The 19,814-nt window shown below is 39.1% G+C and overlaps 1 protein-coding gene across 1 annotated transcript in view; it reads left to right on the top strand.

Moving 5' to 3' along the window:
- The first annotated feature begins 2,537 nt into the window (after window positions 1–2,537).
- SDHAF3 (succinate dehydrogenase complex assembly factor 3) overlaps window positions 2,538–19,814 on the top strand; it is a 29,187-nt gene continuing 11,910 nt past the window's right edge. The window contains exon 1 of the mRNA XM_063411807.1: window positions 2,538–2,825. Within this exon, the coding sequence (XP_063267877.1) occupies window positions 2,664–2,825 (162 nt within the window). The 5' untranslated portion in view covers window positions 2,538–2,663. The remainder of the gene's footprint in view (window positions 2,826–19,814) is intronic.

Raw genomic sequence — 19,814 nt, 5'->3', positions numbered from 1 at the left:
ATTCTATATTTAATCATTTATTTTGATTCACAAAAAGAACTTCTCTCAGGATGCTCTTGATAATTTAAAAAATTACAGCAATTATACCAGCTCAATAAATACTTCAACTTCATCTTCTTTAGTCAACATATTACTGATAAAAGTAAAAAATAAACATGGAAATGTTCCTCCAGTCTTTCTGCATTTAGAATTAGGACTGTGGCAAACAACATGGCCACTCTGGCAGATTCACAGGGTCAAAAGCTCTGAAGGATGGCTAAGAAACCACTTCACATCCATGCTTTACCATAGATTTCTTGTATATCCTTGGGAAAAAGCTGAGATGCTACTCACACCATTACTAGCCATGCAAATAGAGATTTAATATATTGGCTAAGCTTTGTGCTGACCTATTGCAGAGCTGGCACTGCCTCCCCAGATCCAAAGGCACTATGATGGACTGTGGCACAAAGACACTCCGGTATCTTTGTAGGATCCACACTAATGCTAACCCAACAAAAAACAGTGCTCTAAAGCCCTGTCAGATACAGAATAATCCATTATGGGTTGTTTAAATCACATGTACCACAGTACTCCCTCTATCAACACTCGAAAGGAAGTAGGGATTAATTGCTTCCACCTGCCCAAAAAGGAGTGGCATGAACGACTCTTCTGAGGTGCCTCTCTCTTTGATGCAAACTAAGAAGTGCTCGCAGGCTGTGGAACACCAGGAGCAGCAGGACAGATGCCTCAGTGCCCTGCACAGAAGCAGTGTTGCCTGGAAGCAGAGGCAGGCACCTACAAGAGGCAAGCAAAGGAGTTGCACTCATGTATTAACTAAAATTTTGCCTGGATTCAAAGTGTGGCACAGATATTTTGAATACTGATAACTGAGAAGTTATTATATGGAAATAATACTTCTAATACCATGTCATATCTTAATGAGTTCTGATGGTGAGTCCTTTTGTGCCCATACACAAAGAATATGGCACTCAATTGCCTCTGCTGCCTCTCTACATTGCCTGATAGTGCAGAGACCTTCGATGACTTAGGCATATAAAAATTTTTAATAGACAAAGACTGACAACTTAGACTATGAGCAGCTTGATGAGCTTACAGCTCTATCTTCTGCTCCATGGGGAATCCACTGATAAATCCTTGCTCCTCTAGAAGCACCTAGGGAAGGCGCAAGGATGAGGCTCAAGAGCTGCAGCTGAAGCAGCCTGGAGTTGCAGAGATGCTGCAGGAATCCTTCCAGGCAGGAATGACCTGCCCCACAGGATGGGCAAAAAAGGCTTTTGGTTTCTGTGGACAGAAAGACAAGATGTAAGAAACGTTGAAGGTCACAGATCTGCCTGAGTTGGTATTTGAGTCTGGTGAGTGAGTGGCAAAGTGAGTGCCCAGCAGAGGGCTTAAGCAGGCCATGGAAGGAACAGGACTCTAAAAACCACACAGGGTAGACGTAGCAAGGAGAAAGCTCTCAATGTGCAACATGAGTACCATGGTCAAGATATAACAAAATATTTAAATAAATTCTCTGAATGAATGCACCCTGAGATGATTCAGAGGAATTGTATCACTGCAAATAAGTGATACAGCAAATCAGTTTTCTAACCTCAATCCTTTTAAACCGTAAACGTATTGAAGGACATATGGTAGACAAAATGCATTAGGTCCAGAGATCCTCCCTCAAAGAAATGTCTGCAGAAAATACAGTTTGAAAATACAGCAAAACCAATCAATTTGAAGATCAGGCCACCTCTGCCAGGGCCTGGCCACTCATTCTGACAGCATCACTGGCATGAAAAGGACAGCAGACTGTCACTGAGAATAGTGAACCTATAAGCATTTGCTTTCATTTCAGTAACTTTGGGAACTTCAGTCTTCCATCAATGAAGTGCTTAGGACAATAAACACAAAGAACCAGTAGTCAGTAAAATAGCCTGTATTTCGCTCTTTACACTGTTGCTCTCATATAATGGGCTTTCGATGAGGGAGTACATTTTTATGGAATTTCCTAGTATTTTGGTAAATCTTAATGCTGCCCAGCCCTATGGCAATGTTTCCTTTCTGTTTTGAATCATGAGTAATTTCACTGCCTGGAAGGAACCTAACACTGACCCAAGTTCTGAGGCAGGACTTTTGCCCCTGCTGCCACTGCCTGACTCTGCTTTTTCCATGGCATCTATGACTGTCGACCTTTGAAGGTTTTTCCACATGGCGAGTTGGATGTGATGTTAAGCTGCTGAAAAAGCTTTATGGGGAGCTAGGGAGTTAGAGCTGTAAGTGGGAGGTAGGAGAAAGCAGGAGCTCCGTAATGGTGGCACCAAGGCCAAAGCAGCCCCACGGAGGCAGGAAGGTTTCTTGCTGTGACTCCTCTCGCCTTATAGTGAAAATGCAAGTAAATCAAATTTAAGCGTATGAAGCTTGGGCTTAGTGGCCTAATAATTTGTGCCACATTCTCCTCTGGTACAAAGTGCACACTTCGTTCTTCTGGCGGTGAACCCGGAGCAGCCGCAGTGCTCGGTGTCACTGCAGGCGCCGCCCCCCACACGAGGCCCGGCGCTGGCGGGCACTGCGGAGCCCCGGGAGCCGCGGGAGCCGCGGGGCGCTGCTCCGGCCCGGCCGCCGCCGAGCAGGCGCGGCCCGCCCGGCCCGGCCCCTCGGGCCGCCCCACGGCCGCCATGGCGGGCGGAGCGCGGCGCCTGTACCGCCGCCTGCTGCGGCTGCACCGCTCGCTGCCGCCCGCCCTGCGCGACCTGGGCGACCGCTACGTCAAGGAGGAGTTCCGGAGGCACAGGGCGGCCGAGCCCGCCGAGGCGCAGCGCTTCCTGCGGGAATGGGAGGCAAGTGCCCGCCGCCCCGCGGGGCAGGGACGCGGCCGGGAGCGTCCCTGCAACGGGATGGGCCCCGGCAAGGTCAGGGGTTCCGGGCGGCCGCAGCTGTTCAGAGGCTGGACTCGGTGGTCTCAGGGGGCTTTCCCAGCTGGTTCTCTCTCCTCGGGCATGCTCCCGTGAAGGGCGAGCTCCTGACGGAGCTGCGGAATGCACTGTAACTCCATGTCTGTAGGCAGGTTATCTTTTATGGTTCTCATTGCCTTGCCTCAAATGTGTGTGATCATACAGGTATATGGAACAGAGTGACATCAGTTATATAATTAGCTGTGTGTGTGTGTGTGTATATATATATATATATATAAATAAAAATATATGCCGAATTGTCTGTATGATCTATAATAATGCATTATATAAGTCTATATAAATATTTTTAACTACATGCATAACTAATTGTACAGTTAAAATTAACTAAGTACACAGATGTAAATAGCTTCCCTGTGAACTTGCATTTCGTTTTTGAATAAGATTTTTTCCATGACAAGTCTGGCGTGAACATTGCTTCTCTGCTTAACACCCCTTCCCCTGAACTTCGTGCCTGGTGTCACCAAGGAGGGAAAAGCAGATCACTCGCAAGTGATGAGGTTGTAACAAGTTTCACACTCAGCAGAGGAGGGAGAGCCATAAGGTGCTTTCTCCACATGCCTGGACCCCAGCAGATGTCAGCATATTAACAGGTGCCCAAGAAGTCCCCGTGGCAGGCAGATGTATAGACACTTGACAGAGGAGAAGCTTCAGTTAAAGCATGAACACAGCTGCAAGAGACAGATTTATAGACAAGCTCCCCGTTAATTTTCATGCTCCTTGAACTGCTGGCTTGGTAGTGGTTTTGAATCTCAAAACTATTTTCCTTTCTGTGGAAACTATTTTCCTTTCCTTCCTGTTCTGCTTTGCAGTGGAAGGTGGTTAGCAAAGGTTAGCGTCCATTGCCTCCCCGTTTACCAGAAGAGGAGTACTGAAGGAGAACTGCCCCATCCCTTCTACCTGCAGTAGCTGAAATCTTGTGCGTTAAAGTAATTTGGACTGGGGCATCAGAAATAAGCAGGGAGAAGACTGCCTGGTATTCTCTCTAGAGCAAAGGAGTAAGTGTATTTTAATTGCCTCTTGCCAACTGATAGATCCTGAAATCAGAGAAATTTGTATCTACCTCTCAAATGCCTGATGCTATTGTAATTCTCAATTGCCGTTTACTTGATACTGCTGAAATGTTTCCGCATCACTGCTTTCAATTTTAACATGAGCTAAAGAGACAAGTTACAGGTTACTATTTTCAGTGCTAAAATCTTCCTTAAAATAGTTTTAGAAAAGGAAGGAAATGTTTACATTGAAATGTTTACATTGAGATATCTTTAGCCATATTTAAAGTGAAGTAAACAAATAGTGAAAATATTTCTCAGTTTTGAAATGTTTTAAAAGTAGATTATAGGGAAAATGGTGACAAAAATTAGACTACAAGTAACAGAAGTTGAATTTTGAAACCTGACATTTAGTGCTATTAGCTATGATATGTTCAAGGAAAGGAAACTAATTTAATAACTGTTTTGAGTGTTTGAGTATAAAGAACTTTGCAAATATGTCTGTCTTCTAACAAGATGCTGGGAGATATTAGCACTTAGTTAACTTGCCTCTTCTCATCTTTAATTTTTATTTTGTTCTGGGGTCTTTTTCTCACCCAAATAATAATCTATTTTCAAGTGTGGAAATTAAATCAGAATTTCACAATTTCGGCCTGTGAGACTTGCTTGGGGTCTTATGTTAATGCTGTGGTTCCCAGCCCCATGAAGACTTGAACTAGGTAATTGAGGAAGGTGGACTGTGGACAAACTGGGATTGGGTAACTCTGGCCTCTAATTACATGCTAATTAATTCATGTTGGAGTCAGGCCTCTGTCCCGGCTTTGGCTAAGATAATTTTCTTTGTAGTAGCTTGTTCAGTGCTGTGTTTTGGATTTAGTGTGAGGCTAATGTTGGTAAAGCACTGTTTTAGCTGTTCCTAAATGTGCTTACTCTAAATCAAGTATTTTTCAGATGCCCATGCCCTGCCAGTGAGGAGATGCACAAGGAGCTGGGAGGGAGAATGGCTGGGACAGCTGACCCTAACTGGCCAAGCAGACACTCTATACCATACAACCTGTAGTATCTTCAGTATATAAACTGGGGGAAGTTGTGTATATATATATATATTATATATATACATATATATACACACACACTGAATATATATATATATATATATATATATATATATATTCAGTATATATACTGGGGGAAATACTTCCCCCAGTATATAATAATAATAATAATAATAATAATAATAATAATAATAATAAAAAATAAATAATATATAATATAATAAATAGAATAAACTGGCAGGGCAGGGCCACTGGTACAGAGTGGCATGATGTCTCATGTTACAGAAAAATTAGTATTCTTAATTTTATGTAAAAGTAATATATCTTGATGTATATTAATCAGAGGGTAAAGATTATGGATATGATAATTGCAGTGATGTTTCTTGACTTTGAATGAGAATTTCAATATGAAGTGTAATCTTAATAAGTCATCTGAAATGCTTTTTGAATGAAAATTTTCAAGGATGTCTTATTTTAACATGAAACTACTTGACTGTTGCTAAAACTCTTCAGGCTCTCTTTGGGTAATCAGACCTTCTGGGTGTGCTTGAATATACTACTTCATAGCCTGTGGTGTGCATTCTTGACCTCCAATTGGATTCATATTAGCTAAACATTCAGAAAACAGGCCTGGCATTGCAATCACATTATGGTTGCCTCAAATGATGCCCCTGCCCCCCTTGCTAATTAAATTATGTTGATTCAAGGGAAATGGGTGTATTAATTTGAGGTTGTGGCCAGGTAGGAGTCATCCTCTTGTCTCAGGCAGCTAGTGACAGGGTGAGAGAACATAGTCTCAGGTTGTGCCACAGGGAACTTCAGATTGGACATCAGAGGGAATTTCTTAACAAAAATGGTTGTTAAGAACAGACTGCCCAGGGAGGTGGTGGAGTCACTCTCCCTGGAAGTGTTCAGGAGATGACTGGATGTGGCACTTAGTGTCAGGTTTTAGTTGACAAATTGTGTTTGATCAAAGCTAGGACTCCATGACCTTAGAGGTCTTTTCCAGTCTGAATGATTCTGTGACTGTGTCTCACAAATGGAACAAATTTCCTTTATTTCTTGTGAAACATGATGGAAAACCTGTAGGGAGATTTCTAACATCAGCTTTAAAAACAAAGGGAAAAAAAAGAGGTATAAAGTTCTGAAATTGTATTGCTGTAGTATGTGAGTGGTTCATGTTGTTTTCCTGTAAAGGAGATGAGAAGGGATCTTGTCTTGTTTAGAATGCACAGGAAGTGAGGGGGATTTAATGTTAGAGCCAACCATATAGATGGCTAATGAAGTTTTGTAGAAAACCTAAGCTGACCTATTTGCATTTATAAAATAGGGAAACTACCCACTGAATATTCTTGGGAGAGTTTTTAAGTGAGTGTGACCAATAATAGACTGCAAGTCCATATGTGTTCATATAAACGTAGAAGAATATAAATATTGTGGTTTTCCTATCATTGGTATTGGATTGCTAGTTTGTGTCTGGAAACCTGTTGAAAAATATTAAAGGGGATATAAAGAAAGTAAGCTTTGTTGTTCAGGAATCATGCTTGTTCAGGTAGATTCAAATTAAGCATATAAATTATTAATATATGTTCCTATCTATTTTCTAAATATTTAATATTTTAATTAAAATAATTGATACTCATTTACAAGAGACTGCCGATATAATTAGATTGATACTGATTATTATCTTGGAATGCTATTAAATTAATGTTGACAGGTATGATAAGTCAATTAGTTCAGTCTTCTAAATCATGGTAGCTGATGAGAATGCTTACATGAGATAAGTAATATTAAGATAGTATTGATTACTTAATTTCAGATTGCAGTAGGTACAGTATTCAGCCAGATAATTTCAGTAACAATTTGCTTCACATTTAAGCATTAATTTTGAAAATGACCATTTTGTAGCTTTTAAAAATCCTGACCCTGTAGATGAGAGGGCCTGGACTGTCTCTAAGAAAAGCAGAATCATTCTGCAGAATTGCAGAACATTTTCTCAATCTAATAGATTGAATAAATTGCCTTTGAAATTCTTTGACCACTCTAGACCCTGAAAACCTTTTTATAAGCTTTCAAATGGACTGTCACATAGCCTCTCAGGAATGACTAAATTTTTGAATCAGTTTGATGCAATACAAATGTCATTCATCAAATTTATTTTCAGTTGCCTGCGTCACTTGCAGTATTTACTTTGCTGGGATGATTGTGGGATACTGTCGTATCTCTGAGAACACAGTTGTTAGGGTATGTCTTTTTCTGCTCACTTGTGGATACACTTGCAGAACTTTCTACTTCTAGATTTTCTGGGCGAGTATGATCTTCCCTCCCCTTCTTGATTTATTTTTAGACTACTGACACTCAAAAATATGTTGAAATGTTGGATGGAGAATTTGAAGAGCAAATAGTCAAAGAGGGTGGAAGAGGAAATTGTGGCCAGTACTGGAGTCAGACTGAAATGGGAATGGGGTGTGTGGATTGCCCTTTGTGCTGTCTTTCAGCAAATATTGTAGGTAGTATAAGTACAAAACAGCTGCTTGCATTCTGAATTCTGCTCTCTGCTTCAGTCAAGTATGTTATATAAGAGATGTTTTCCTTGCCTGACAAAGAAATAATTTTTTTTTTTGGAAGTAAAATATGTCTTCAGGTTTTTTGCCATTTTATTACTTTTATTAAAGTTGTGAAATAGGACTTTAGAGTAGTATTTCATTTTAGCATTACTGGATACATCGGAATTTGCTTTTAGTGATTTTTATGGCTATCTGGATGAAAACCTTATTAAGAGTAAATTCCTACTTAGTTCTATGTTTTTATCCCCCACTTAGAGTGTTCACTACTTATTAATTTGTAAGAACTAAATTGGAGTCAATTTCCTCTATTTTCCTTTCTATTTCTCAGAAGGTAGGAAGGAATTTTGCACTTTTCTGGGAGCCAGTGAGTTGTGGCTGATAAACTGAAAAGCATGTGGGATTTGGGCATGAATGGCTGCAGGAAATCAGGCTGCTGCTGTGGCTTGGCATTCCTGGTGGCCTGCTTGGTTGGAGGATTTGAAGTCTCCTGATGAAATTTTGCCTAGGTGCACCCATGATTTGGTGAGTGTCCTGAATGAGTGCAATTGCAAAGGTTGACCTTTTGTTGTGAATCCCTGTTGTGAAGTTTCATGCAAATAACATCTTTTTTGTATTATGCCATCGCTTCCATCCTTTCAGTGCTCTTTCAGATTTGGGTTTAGAGGCCTGAGCCGGTGTCTGTTTCTGTTCCACAGAGAGTCCAGGCAGTCTGGGATCTTTCTGAGGTGATGAGTCTTGGGGTAGCCTCGTGGCCTTGTGCATGATGCACACCCATTGCAGGAAGGAGAATTTGTTACTTCTCACCAGGAAAGCAGCATCATTCTCTTTCATGTTCATTTGGCCACTGCTGAGGCCAGCGATTTCTTGCTGGATTTTTTTTCCCCCCTGTGTACATACTGGTTTTAGACCTTTACTGTATTTTCTAAATCCAAAATTTTATAAATTGTGGCATCAGCATTCTCAATGCTTCTGTCATGTTACCAGTGCCAATTATCTGTATGCTATCATGTCTATGATTGCATGTAGCTAGTCAGATTGCTGTTTCGATAATTGCTTATCTGCTAGTTGAAGTTTTTATTTACAACTATTTTGACACAGGATGAAATCATACCCAGGTCATAGGGATGACATCCAGCAGTAATGTCAGTCACTTGTGTGTGCCAGTCACCTCAGATACATGCAAGTATAAAATACATGATGTGCAAATAGGTTTATAAGTTTCAGATGGTTTTGTAGCATGCCTTGGATATTTAAAATGTGGCATGCGTCGAATCCCTGAACTGAAATTTCTTGGCTGAGTACAGCAATTTTATTAGTTGTAACTTAGATTGAGAAGTTTAAATTGCTGTAGAAGTGGGATGCATCTCTAATAAGTGTTAACAGTTTATTCCTTACATTGAATAGCACTGGCAGGGCATATTTCTCAGGGTTAATGCTCTCAGGGTTGAAGATACTGTAGACATTCTGTGAATGTCTGCTCCATGAGCAGAGACCTGTACCTTCCTAATGAGTACAGGTTAGTGACAGCCAGTGTGAGAATAGGGCTCTAACTAAGAAAACAGCCAGACACAGTAGAAGCAGAACCAGTAATGAGCATTTACAGAACTGTCAGTTTAAAAGGTAATTCAGGTTTCCATCTAGTGGTGGCATAAAATTCTGTCCAAGCCATATGAGACAGCATGTGCATAGCCATGTTCCTAACATACCATTGTATTTGTGTGTGTGCATGAAACTTAGGGAATCAAAAGCCTTTATTATGTATAAATTATATATGTAATAGCACATAATTCTTAGGACCTCCAGATTTTTTGAAGTTAGAGCTGCAATGGCCAGCAATCTGTTATTTTGTGCATTCTGATATCCAAATACTCCTTGAATTTAAGTTTATCTTATTTGCTGTGAATTAGGCTGATTCTTTTTCAGTATTCCTTGACAGACATTTCAAAAAGTTTAACTTGACACAGGTTACAGAAAGCAAATGGATGTCTTAAAGGGTTTTCTTCAAGTTGTATGTGTGCAAGTATAAGTGGTGTTAGATTACTTGGTTTCTCTCTATGTTTTCTACATAAACAAAACAGGAAAAAAAGGAACCAGGACAGATGGGTATTCTGATTCTTTTGCCCCAGTGTTACAGCCCTATTTTTAGTATTTAAAGTATTTGGCAGTAGAATTTAGAAAACCTTACCAGGTTAGGTTTTCAGATGAAGGTTAACGACAACTGAAGGACAGACCAAGCAATGTGATGTCACAAAAGGCACAAATATTGATATCATTTTAGCTTCTGCATAACAATTTCTAGTTGTCCAGCCTACGTGCAATTTAGTACATAGCAGGCCATAACGCATATTTTTTCTTTTGCACAATTACTTACTACAGCAGACTGTTCTGTTCTTTGGGAGGAGGACAAAGTTTCTGCAGTTCCTTCTTTCTGCAGTTCTTTCTCACAGCTTTTCCTCACAGTTCTTGCTGTACAATCTTTGGCAATTCAAGTGAATTCTTCATGTCTTTTAACTCATTCTGCTCTGCAACACAAGGTATTGAGGTCTGAACTTCATTGCACTTAAGACAATGTAGTGGGTCAAACAAACAGAGTATGAATTGCAGTTACAAAGTTATAAGGATTTCTGCTTGTTTGTTTTTTATTGACACCTTCCTTCTAGCATTTGTTTGGTACTTGTGTGAACATTGTCAGCATGTAGTGTTTTGTAAGCATGGTAGGTTTACGCCTTGTCAGTGCATTTCTACCATCAACACTATAAACACTGCCAACTTTCTACAAGTGCTGTCAAGTGCCATATTTTGTAATTACTGCAATAATGAGTGCTGTAATTGCATGTACTGTATATATGTGCCTTTTTGTCCTGCGTAGAGAGAAAATTGATATTTTCTGCAAGTTAAAATGGCATCTGAAGCACATCACAATAATTGTTTAGAACCTGTTGTTTTGGTTTTTTTTTTTCTTCTTTCAGTGCAATGTGAGGTTGCACAAATAGAGTTATGCATACTGGAGAATTTTAAAGCCCCAGATTTTTTTATATATAGAGCTATAGGATGTACTGATGTGTACCCGTTGAGGAATTAAAGGGTTTTTTTTACACAGTTCACTGGTATTAAAGGAATTTTATCGAATATTGTTTTTTGCAAGAGGCTGACCTTCACATTTTGACCTCACTTGTATTTAGTGCCATCTGTATCACTGTTCATGTTGCTTTAGCTGTCTTTTGTAATGCAGAAAGCTTTAGCTGTTTTGAGGCTGAAGCTGACTGTACTTACAATTATACGTCTTCTTAGTGATATCCTGCATTTTGTGCAGATCACTTCTGGGAATCCATCAAGCAGAAAATTTCTGCTGAAATATATTTTGTTTCTGTGTCTTGAAGCTGCTAACTTCAAACTGTATTTTTGAAGGATATAATTTAGATAATATATTTAATCATAGTATCTGATAAAATGTTTAAACTTCTAGCTTTTAAAGGTTGTTTCCAGAAGTAATGTATAGTAATGAGGCATTTCTAATGAACAAGTTAGAAGTCCTACTAGAAGCAGAGTTTCTGACTCTTGGATTTTAGTCTTCTTGGTATGTGGGGAGGGTTGAGTCCTGTTATTGTGCTGTTTTTTATTCTTTCAGGGATATTAGGAAGAGCAGTCTAAGATGAAAGAGAGCATGATGCACTTTTTTCCTCACTGCAATAACTGGGTGAATCTGTAAAATACCTTCTAAATTGACCTTGTACTCATATTTCAAGACTGGCTAACAACAGAAACAATGTAGCTGCATCTTCCCTTTCTCTGTGGGAATTACTGAACGGTGTAAACTTGATAAACTAGTTTTATGCAACCTTATACTATTTTTTCCTTCTTACTGAACTACTCTATTCTATAATTTACAGGAAATGAACATTAGGTCACTGCAACATCTTTTCCTTTTCCTTTTCCTTTTCCTTTTCCTTTTCCTTTTCCTTTTCCTTTTCCTTTTCCTTTTCCTTTTCCTTTTCCTTTTCCTTTTCCTTTTCCTTTTCCTTTTCCTTTTCCTTTTCCTTTTCCTTTTCCTTTTCCTTTTCCTTTTCCTTTTCCTTTTCCTTTTCCTTTTCCTTTTCCTTTTCCTTTTCCTTTTCCTTTTCCTTTTCCTTTTCCTTTTCCTTTTCCTTTTCCTTTTCCTTTTCCTTTTCCTTTTCCTTTTCCTTTTCCTTTTCCTTTCATCACCATTGCTTCTTTGGAGATGTAATGGGTGAAGGTATTGGGTGTTGTTGGAAGTGTTGATATTTGCATGAAATAAGCCAGAGCAAATAGTTTTGGGGGGTTTTTTGGGGTTTTTTTTGTGGGCCATCAAGTACCATTTACTTATAATCAGTTTCTTGCTTCTTATGATTGCATAGTGAAAACATGTGGTCTTTGTAGTAGAATTTGGATTATAATAGGCAGTCTGTATTGAGTTTAGAATTCATATTACATTAACAATCCTTGAAACTTCATCACCTTCTGACTGAAGTCTCTAATGCCTTTACATGTATCTCCTGGCTGAGTTTTGACCTGTTGAAGGAAAAGTATTGTTCATAAGTTTGCAGTTTTTAAAGTGTACACATGATGGCAGCAAATACTTAGCTAGAGAAGCCTTGTTCCTATGCTAGAAAAAAGAGGCTGCTGAATTTTCTAATACAAACTAGAATTCCTACAGAATCAATTAATGTTAAATTATTTATTGAAGTATATATTGAGAGTTGTTAACTTATTGATGCAGATTTTGAGATGGCTTTTCAACTAGAAGACTTTACGGAGGTTTCCACCTGGTTTAGCCATAATGTCATGATGTGCTTTTCGGTTTGGATTTGCATTGGTAAACAAAACTCTTGGGCACAGGGTGTCACTCTTGTGGATGGTGCTGGGCAGGGCCAGGAGTTGGACTGATCCTTGTTAATCCTTTCCAACTTGGCATATTCTGTGATTATAAAATCAGCTCAGATCAACTGTGAGATCATCAGGAGAGTATGCTCAGAGCAGATGGAGCCTCAGTGTGTAGATACAAAACTCTTTTAAAAAGTTTTATTTATTTTTTTCATAATGGATCTATTGTGTTTTAAAGCAATTGTATTTTTGGAAGTGTATAGTAATAGCCCAAATGCAATTTTTTTTTCACCAAATGAAAAGCTTTATTGTTAGTAATATCACATTTTAGATGCCGTTACAAAGTATGTTGCTATTGCATAGTACTGTTTAGAGTAAGAAGTCTTCTTTAAAAATGATATTATAGTATAAAATATTATTTATTCCTGCTTTTATTCCTGGATGCCAGTGAAGCATTTAAACTGGATCTCTTTCTCTGTTTTCTTCCCCTTTCAAAATGAATATGGCATGTGTCAGTTGTTCGCCATGATATTTTAAGGCAAAAAGTTGCAGTTTTCCACAGTTCCAATAATAAAACCTTATGGAAGGTGTAGGTCAGCTTTTGGCTGTGGTACAAGCAGGCTGCTCTAAAATTAGGGATATTTTGGTTCATGTTCAATTACTTGTTCTGTCTGTGTACTATATTTGCAGTAGTTTAAACCTGATTTTATGCTTAGAAATAATTTTAAGGTGTTCAGCAAATCATGATATTCAGTTGTTTTCTCAGCCTTTTAAATTCAATTTATTGTTCACAGTGAAGTACCCTGGTGAGCTATTTGACATCCACTACAGTGAGTCATTTTAAGAATTTATTTAGGAGATCCATGATGTGAAAGGTTTTAATTAAATAGCAAACATGTCTTTTGTTCTTCAGTTCAGCTGCTGGTTGAGAAGTGAAAAGAAATCTCACTGGCAGCACTAGCAGTGTTGTCCTGGTTCATGGGCAATTCAGTACTATCAGTGTAACTGAAAGGAGTTACACTGTTGAGAAAAACATCATCATCCTATCAACCAAGAAGAAGTGAGGGTTGCTTTGTGAATAATGTGATCTCCGATTTGTCTTTTAAAAAAATATTTGTTGTTTGTTTTACGGTGAATCTGATTTTTGTGAGTGCTTGTCTGCCAGCAGATGCCACTCCTCAGCAGCAGACTTTACCAAATAGAAGAAAATAGTTGTGGTAGACCCTTGTTTTTGAAACATTGGTGGCAGTTTGCCTAGGATTGTCTTTGTTTTCCTCAGTAAGAATAACCTATGCTATAAACAATTAAATATTTATATTTTACAGTGGAGCTGTTTAAAGGGTTTGTTTCCTGCTGATGCATTAAACCCCAGGGTTGCAAAGATGGTAGTATGTGGGGTAAGATGCCTTTGTTCTTCAAAGTATTTTAGTTGAATAGAAGATGACTCAGAAATCCTTTAGGACTCAGGGAGCTTCATAATGGAAGGTGTAAAGTTGTCTGTGTTGGAATTGCTGAAAAGATGTAATGGGGAAGACTTGGAAGCTGAAGTCTCAATGGCTTGCTGTAGGCCAAGTCCTTGTAAAACCTTTAAGCATAAGGAAAAACAGATGGCTCAGTTTCAAGTGTAAGAAGGAACTAAGAAGCTGTGCAGTGAAAATAGACAAGGAAAGCCTGGTAAGACTATTCTGATTGTCATTTGTAAATTTTAAAAGGTCATTGTCCTGTGATTATATGTCCTGGGACATGAATAGTGACATATTGTGATGTCTAAACTTCAACAGCCATCTTTTTAACAGCTGGTGTTTTGGATATGGGCAAGGCCTGTCTTGGCCTCTAGACATCTGCAGTAGAAGACTGTTTTGGTAATTGGTAAATATGGTTGGACCATCAGACCCTGGATTGCGATGATGGATGTCACCTTTCCAGCCTTGACCCCTTCCATCTGTCTGCCAGTAATGGAAATACTCCTGATATAGCTGACAAGTGTTTGATTTTTCACACAGAACCACCTGTGTGGGCTGTTTCATTCTAAATGATTTAGTTTTATATTCCTGGTGAGAGAAGATGCGTTATATATATGTGTGTGTGTGTATATATATATGTCTGTGTATATATATATATATATACACACATGTATTACGCCTCCTCAACTTTAAAAATAATGCAGACTACTTTCTTGTGGCTGGTGGGAAACCTGTGAAGAGCTGGGGATGCTATTTGAGCCCTGGAGAATTAACTGTGAAAAAAGCCATCAGTGCTAGTTTTATTGCATTCCTTCATGTTTTCTGGGAAAGTTCTCCTTTAACTTCTAGTTTGTGCTCTATAGTTTGGATTTCATCAGCTCTTCCTTGGAAATTGTATAGTCCATATTTTGTTTTATTTCCATCACTTTCAGGAAAAAGTGTTTCTGACTTCATCTGACATTACAACAAACCTGCTTCTCCTAAGGATGTTTTCTGGAGCATTGATTAGTATCAGTTATGTAGTGTAAACAAACCCAAGTGTTTCACAGACTTAGTTTTGTAGATGTTAACTGTTCCAGCCTTTTGGGATTTTTTTTTTCTGTATTCATGTATCCATAGCTGTGCAGTATACATGCATGGTGTATTTCAGGGGTTTGGCACCATCTACTTCATTGAGTGTTTAATGGCTTTGACTTGAAGCAAAGCATACTGAAATCACAGGGTGGTTTCAGTGGGTTCTTCTGAAATTGCAAGTGTGCTGGACAGTCTCCTCAGTGGACTGTCTGGGGGTGAAGTTGAAGGTCCTTTCAGCTCCTTTACTGAAGTATGAACGTAAAGCCATTCACGTATCAGAGTGTTTGGTTAAGAGAAAAGAGTTGGAATTTTGCATTTGGAGAACCTAAACATTTCCTGTTTGCATGCAAGCAAACCTTTGTATTAATTCTGCATGACAACATTCCAAATGTTGTACTCTGCCATGCAGAGCCTTTGGAGCCTTGACAGTGATGGGGTTTTGGAAAAAGTTATCCCAATATAAAAGCTGCACACCACAGAGGAGATAGTAAGACAAAAGCAAACAGTGTAAAGCTTTTGGCTTGGGAACAGGCATACATCTTTTGCAGAGTGTGCTGGGAACAGTTTGGCCACAATAGAGTCAAACCAAAGATGGGTCTGTACTGCTGAACTGATGTGCTGGGGCAGCTTTGCAGCTGGTAGTGGAACAGCCCATTTCCTTGCTGCTAAACTCATGCTCCAAAGCAGTGTGGCCACATCGAAGCTGCTGATTTGTGCCAGCTCACTGGCTGAACCTGGGAGTTGTTTCACATAAAGATGGTTATCCTTGATCAAAACCTGTGCCTGGGACTGTGGCACCAAGATCCTGGGGTGCTTGGTGTTCTGGTGCCTTCTCAAAGCATTCCCTGGCACTGCTGTAAGTTGTTATTGCAGACAGAGCTCTGACTCCTCTGTTGTCAAGTGCAAGTGCTGCTTTTGTTCTGAATTCTCTCTGTCACACATTAGCAGATTGTCAACAACTGTTGGATTTATCTACCTTTCTCCAAATCAAGAGTTGTCATATCTGAAATCCATGTGGAGATTGAGCTGTCTAAGAAACAAGCTCTGAGCTCTCTAGTGCTGCTCTGCTGCTGGTCTGGTGAAACAAGAGGAGACTGTCCAGGCCATAATGAAAGTGCATGTCAGAGTTGGGCATTGTGTCTGCACAGTAGCGTTTGTGAATGTTCAGCTCTGGGCAGGTGGAAAGTATATTCCTGGAAGGAAAAGACAGTGGAAAAAACCTCACCTTTGCTGTCTTTCTAACCAGGAGGGATTGCCAGATGTCTCTCATTAAACTGCATCCTAGATCTGTAAAATACTATTTGAATATTAATATTTTTTAAACATTTCATTTCTGATTCAATTCAAAGAGAGCGTTCACTGCAATTTCAGAGGCTTCTGGAGAACACAGTCCAGCTGCTGTTCATAATTGTGCTTTGTGTTGATAAGGCAAGCACGCATTTTTCATCATTCCCTTTTATTGGCCTACTTCTGAAATGTCATGGGCCAGGTTTCCACTCTCTGGGCCACAGAGATGAGAATGAGTTTGGGAAGGTTACTTTGTGTGGTGCCTCTGGGAGGGTGTTGTATGGGTAAAGGAGAAGCTGCATAAAGAAGCCCTGTTAACTTGTTTGGGTAATGATGGTTATAGAGGAACTCCTGAGTTCCTTGGAAAACTAGAGCTACTGTTATCTTACACAATACCTTGAGGGCAAGCAGGCAAAAAATAAACCTTTGGGTAATGCCAATTTGTGTATTAGAACATTTCTAATTATGTTTTGTTGTCACTGAGCCTAATCTGGTGAACGGTTAAGATGTACTTTGTAATTTTGGCAACTGTTAAGATGTACTTTGTAAATTTTGATCAGGGTTTTTTTGAGTGCTGTTGCATAGTGTGTATTGTGTTGCCCGTGGAAAGGAGGTTTTGCTCTTCTTTTCATTTGCATATTGTACAAGTAAAGCTTCAGTGACTTTGACATAGTGAGGAAAATTATAAATACAGTCTGTTTCTTTTCTGAAAAAAAGTTGCTAATAAACTTTTGTGTTATGAAAGAATAGGATGGAAACTAGCTTGTCTGTGTGTTAGTAAAAGCTTGTATACTAAAAGAGTTTGAATAAATTAGCTGATTATTGAATAATGTCATTATTCTATTAAGTAGATCTTTTAAGTATGTGAACTTGTCTGTCTTAGTGAACTTTGTAGTTGATTTAGTTATTTTGAAATAATTGTCTTGGAAAAATAGAACTGTTTGATATAGTAGGATATCTTTAGTACTGAAACATTTGAAAAAAATCTGAAATCTGATAGTCCTCAAAACATAATGTCAGATCTTAACAATAACTTGAGATTTGTATTTTAAATATTTTTAACTTGGGGGTAATCATTAAAATATAACTTGGACTAATCTTGGGTTTTTAATAAATGGAGTAATAAAGCAGAGGTAGCCTGGAAGCCCTTGACTAGAAGGGCCATTTTAGATCAGATTGGTTGTGGCCTCATCCAGTTGTTTACACAAACCCTTTTGGGTTTTGCTGGTAGAAGATGTGTAGAAAAGATTTAACTTCAAAATATAATTTTCATATGTTAGCTGAGAAGGTTCCCAAAGTTTCTTATGTTCAAGCAAAACTAACTAACTGCAATTCCAAAAATTGGTTGTAACCCAAGTCACAGTCACAGCTGAATGGTACTGAAGTACAAGTGCTGACTCAGCACTCTGAAGGTATGATCGCTGACACGTGTTGGTATCCTTTGTGCCACCTTTCATCACTGGGTTTCATGCCAAGAGTAACATAACCTGGAAATGTTTAAGTCATACTGTGTTGGGGTTTGCCTGATAATTATTTAAGTTTATATAGAAATGTAACCATGTGGGTGTGATGTTAGCAGTGTGTTTATGCTTCAACAATATGTTTAGTATGCTTTAGTTTAGTTTGTCTGTTTTTATACAGACACAAGTCAGCCCTATAAATTCTGTATGTCACTGAAATGAGGATTAATGTGCTAGACAGTGTGGAATGTAACTGTGATGGAACAACTTTCATGGAAATTAGCAAGAGCTTGGAAACCTGTATTATACTGATGTGAATGCTGTCTACATCATTATTAATTTTTATTGTATTGTTTTTGATGGATTGTTTGCGTGCTTGCTTGCACAAATACACACTTTTAATGCATAGTAACAAGTATAAGAATTAATGAAGTATATGAGTTTGTGCATCTTTTTCTTTTGAAAATCAATGCCATGGTATCTAAAAGACTTCGTTCCAGTCCCTCATGGCATTAGATTGATATCTAACAGTTTAAATTTATTTAGTAGTCTAGCAGAAAGCATGCAGCAGTGTGCAGTGGATTTAACTGCAGTGTGAATGAGTGCTTTGAATTTGGTTTATTTGGCTTTTTTTTTCCTTCACCTTCAGATTCAATTCTGTTATGTGAGGTGAAATTCTCATGGTCCCTTGTACTATTCAGCATATCCCGTTTGTTGATTAAAGCTTTTGGTACAGTGATGCACCTATCACTGAGTTCTTACAAAGTCACCTGCCAAAGGTTTCCTTTTCCCTGAGTAATGGAACTTTTTTATTTTCATTTGTGATTAGGTAGTTTGTAGGAGCATTGTTGAGGGAAGATAGATTCTGAAAAACATTTCAAATAAGTATGATAATTTTGAGACCAGCTGTAGCAGAATTGTCCCGGGGAAATTCTCTACCTACCTGGTGAAATAGAGCATTACCAAGCTGGATTCTGTAAAGGAAGATGTTTTGCAAAGCTGTTGTTAATAAATTCACTGCTGGAGTGGATATAGCAGAGAGTTCAGTGAAGATGAGGAAATCTGCTTTATTTTTCTCGTAAATATAGTAGAATACAAACAATCCCATCACTTTTCTTCAATGCTGTATTGTCTTGTTTCAGTGCTTTCGACTACTGAGGCATTAAAAATTCATGTTAAAACGTTATGCTTTGACACAGAGGTGTTACATTTTGTTCCAGTTTTCTAGGGTGGCAGTCACTTGTCAAGGCTAGTCCTTCACTGGAGCAGCAGGTGGACTTCAGGCTGGCTTTACTGCAGTGTGCCTGTGGGTCAGAGGTTCATGGGGAGCTTTCATTGTCTAGCCCATAGGGACATGTCACAAGCAGCCCTCAAGCGGGTTTTGGAAGAAGTGTTTACTCCAATTTAGCCATGTCTTCTCTGACAGAAATGATGCACGTGCTGGGATGGCAGAGGAACCCTTGCAATTTGATGCCTTCGTGTGCATGGCCAGTGCTCAGAGCTGTGACCTGCAGCACATGTGTGCTGTGCTCACCTGCTGCATCTCATGGCAGAAGTGAGGGGAGGGCTTTCCCCTGTGTCTCGGTTTGGAAAGACAGGTATTGGTCAGGGAAAACTGGAGTTGCCCTTGTAATGGAGAATGTAAAAACCCCCTCCCTCCAAATTATTACAATTTTGCAATTAGTAGCTTTCAGGCAAAAATATGGGAATGGGAATAACAGTTGTTTACTAGGAATTTAAAAAAATTCAAATGCAGTAGACAAAAAACAAACAAGCAAACAAACAAAAGTCTTAGAAAACCCTGACAGAGTCAGAGATACAACCTGACACCCTGTGTCAGGGTTGGAAGCAGTCCAAATAAATCTTCCTGGAGTAACAGATGTTGTTCTGTGAAGTAGAGATGATTCTGTAGAGAAAAGAAAAGGGTCCAGTGCGGGTGAGATGGCTCCGGTCTTCCTCCAAGGATTCAGTGGAAAACCAGCTGCACTAGTGTTTGGGATTGCAGGTTTTATGCTGGTGGAAAGGCTTTGGTTCCTCCCACTGGGTGGAGCATCTCAGAATGGAATGAGGTGATGTTATCAGTCATGTGAGAGGCCTTAAATGGCCCATTCACAGGT

The sequence above is a fragment of the Prinia subflava genome, chromosome 1 (genome assembly GCF_021018805.1).
Source record: "Prinia subflava isolate CZ2003 ecotype Zambia chromosome 1, Cam_Psub_1.2, whole genome shotgun sequence".
NCBI lineage: Eukaryota > Metazoa > Chordata > Aves > Passeriformes > Cisticolidae > Prinia > Prinia subflava.
This window is presented reverse-complemented; position numbering and strand designations above follow the sequence as displayed.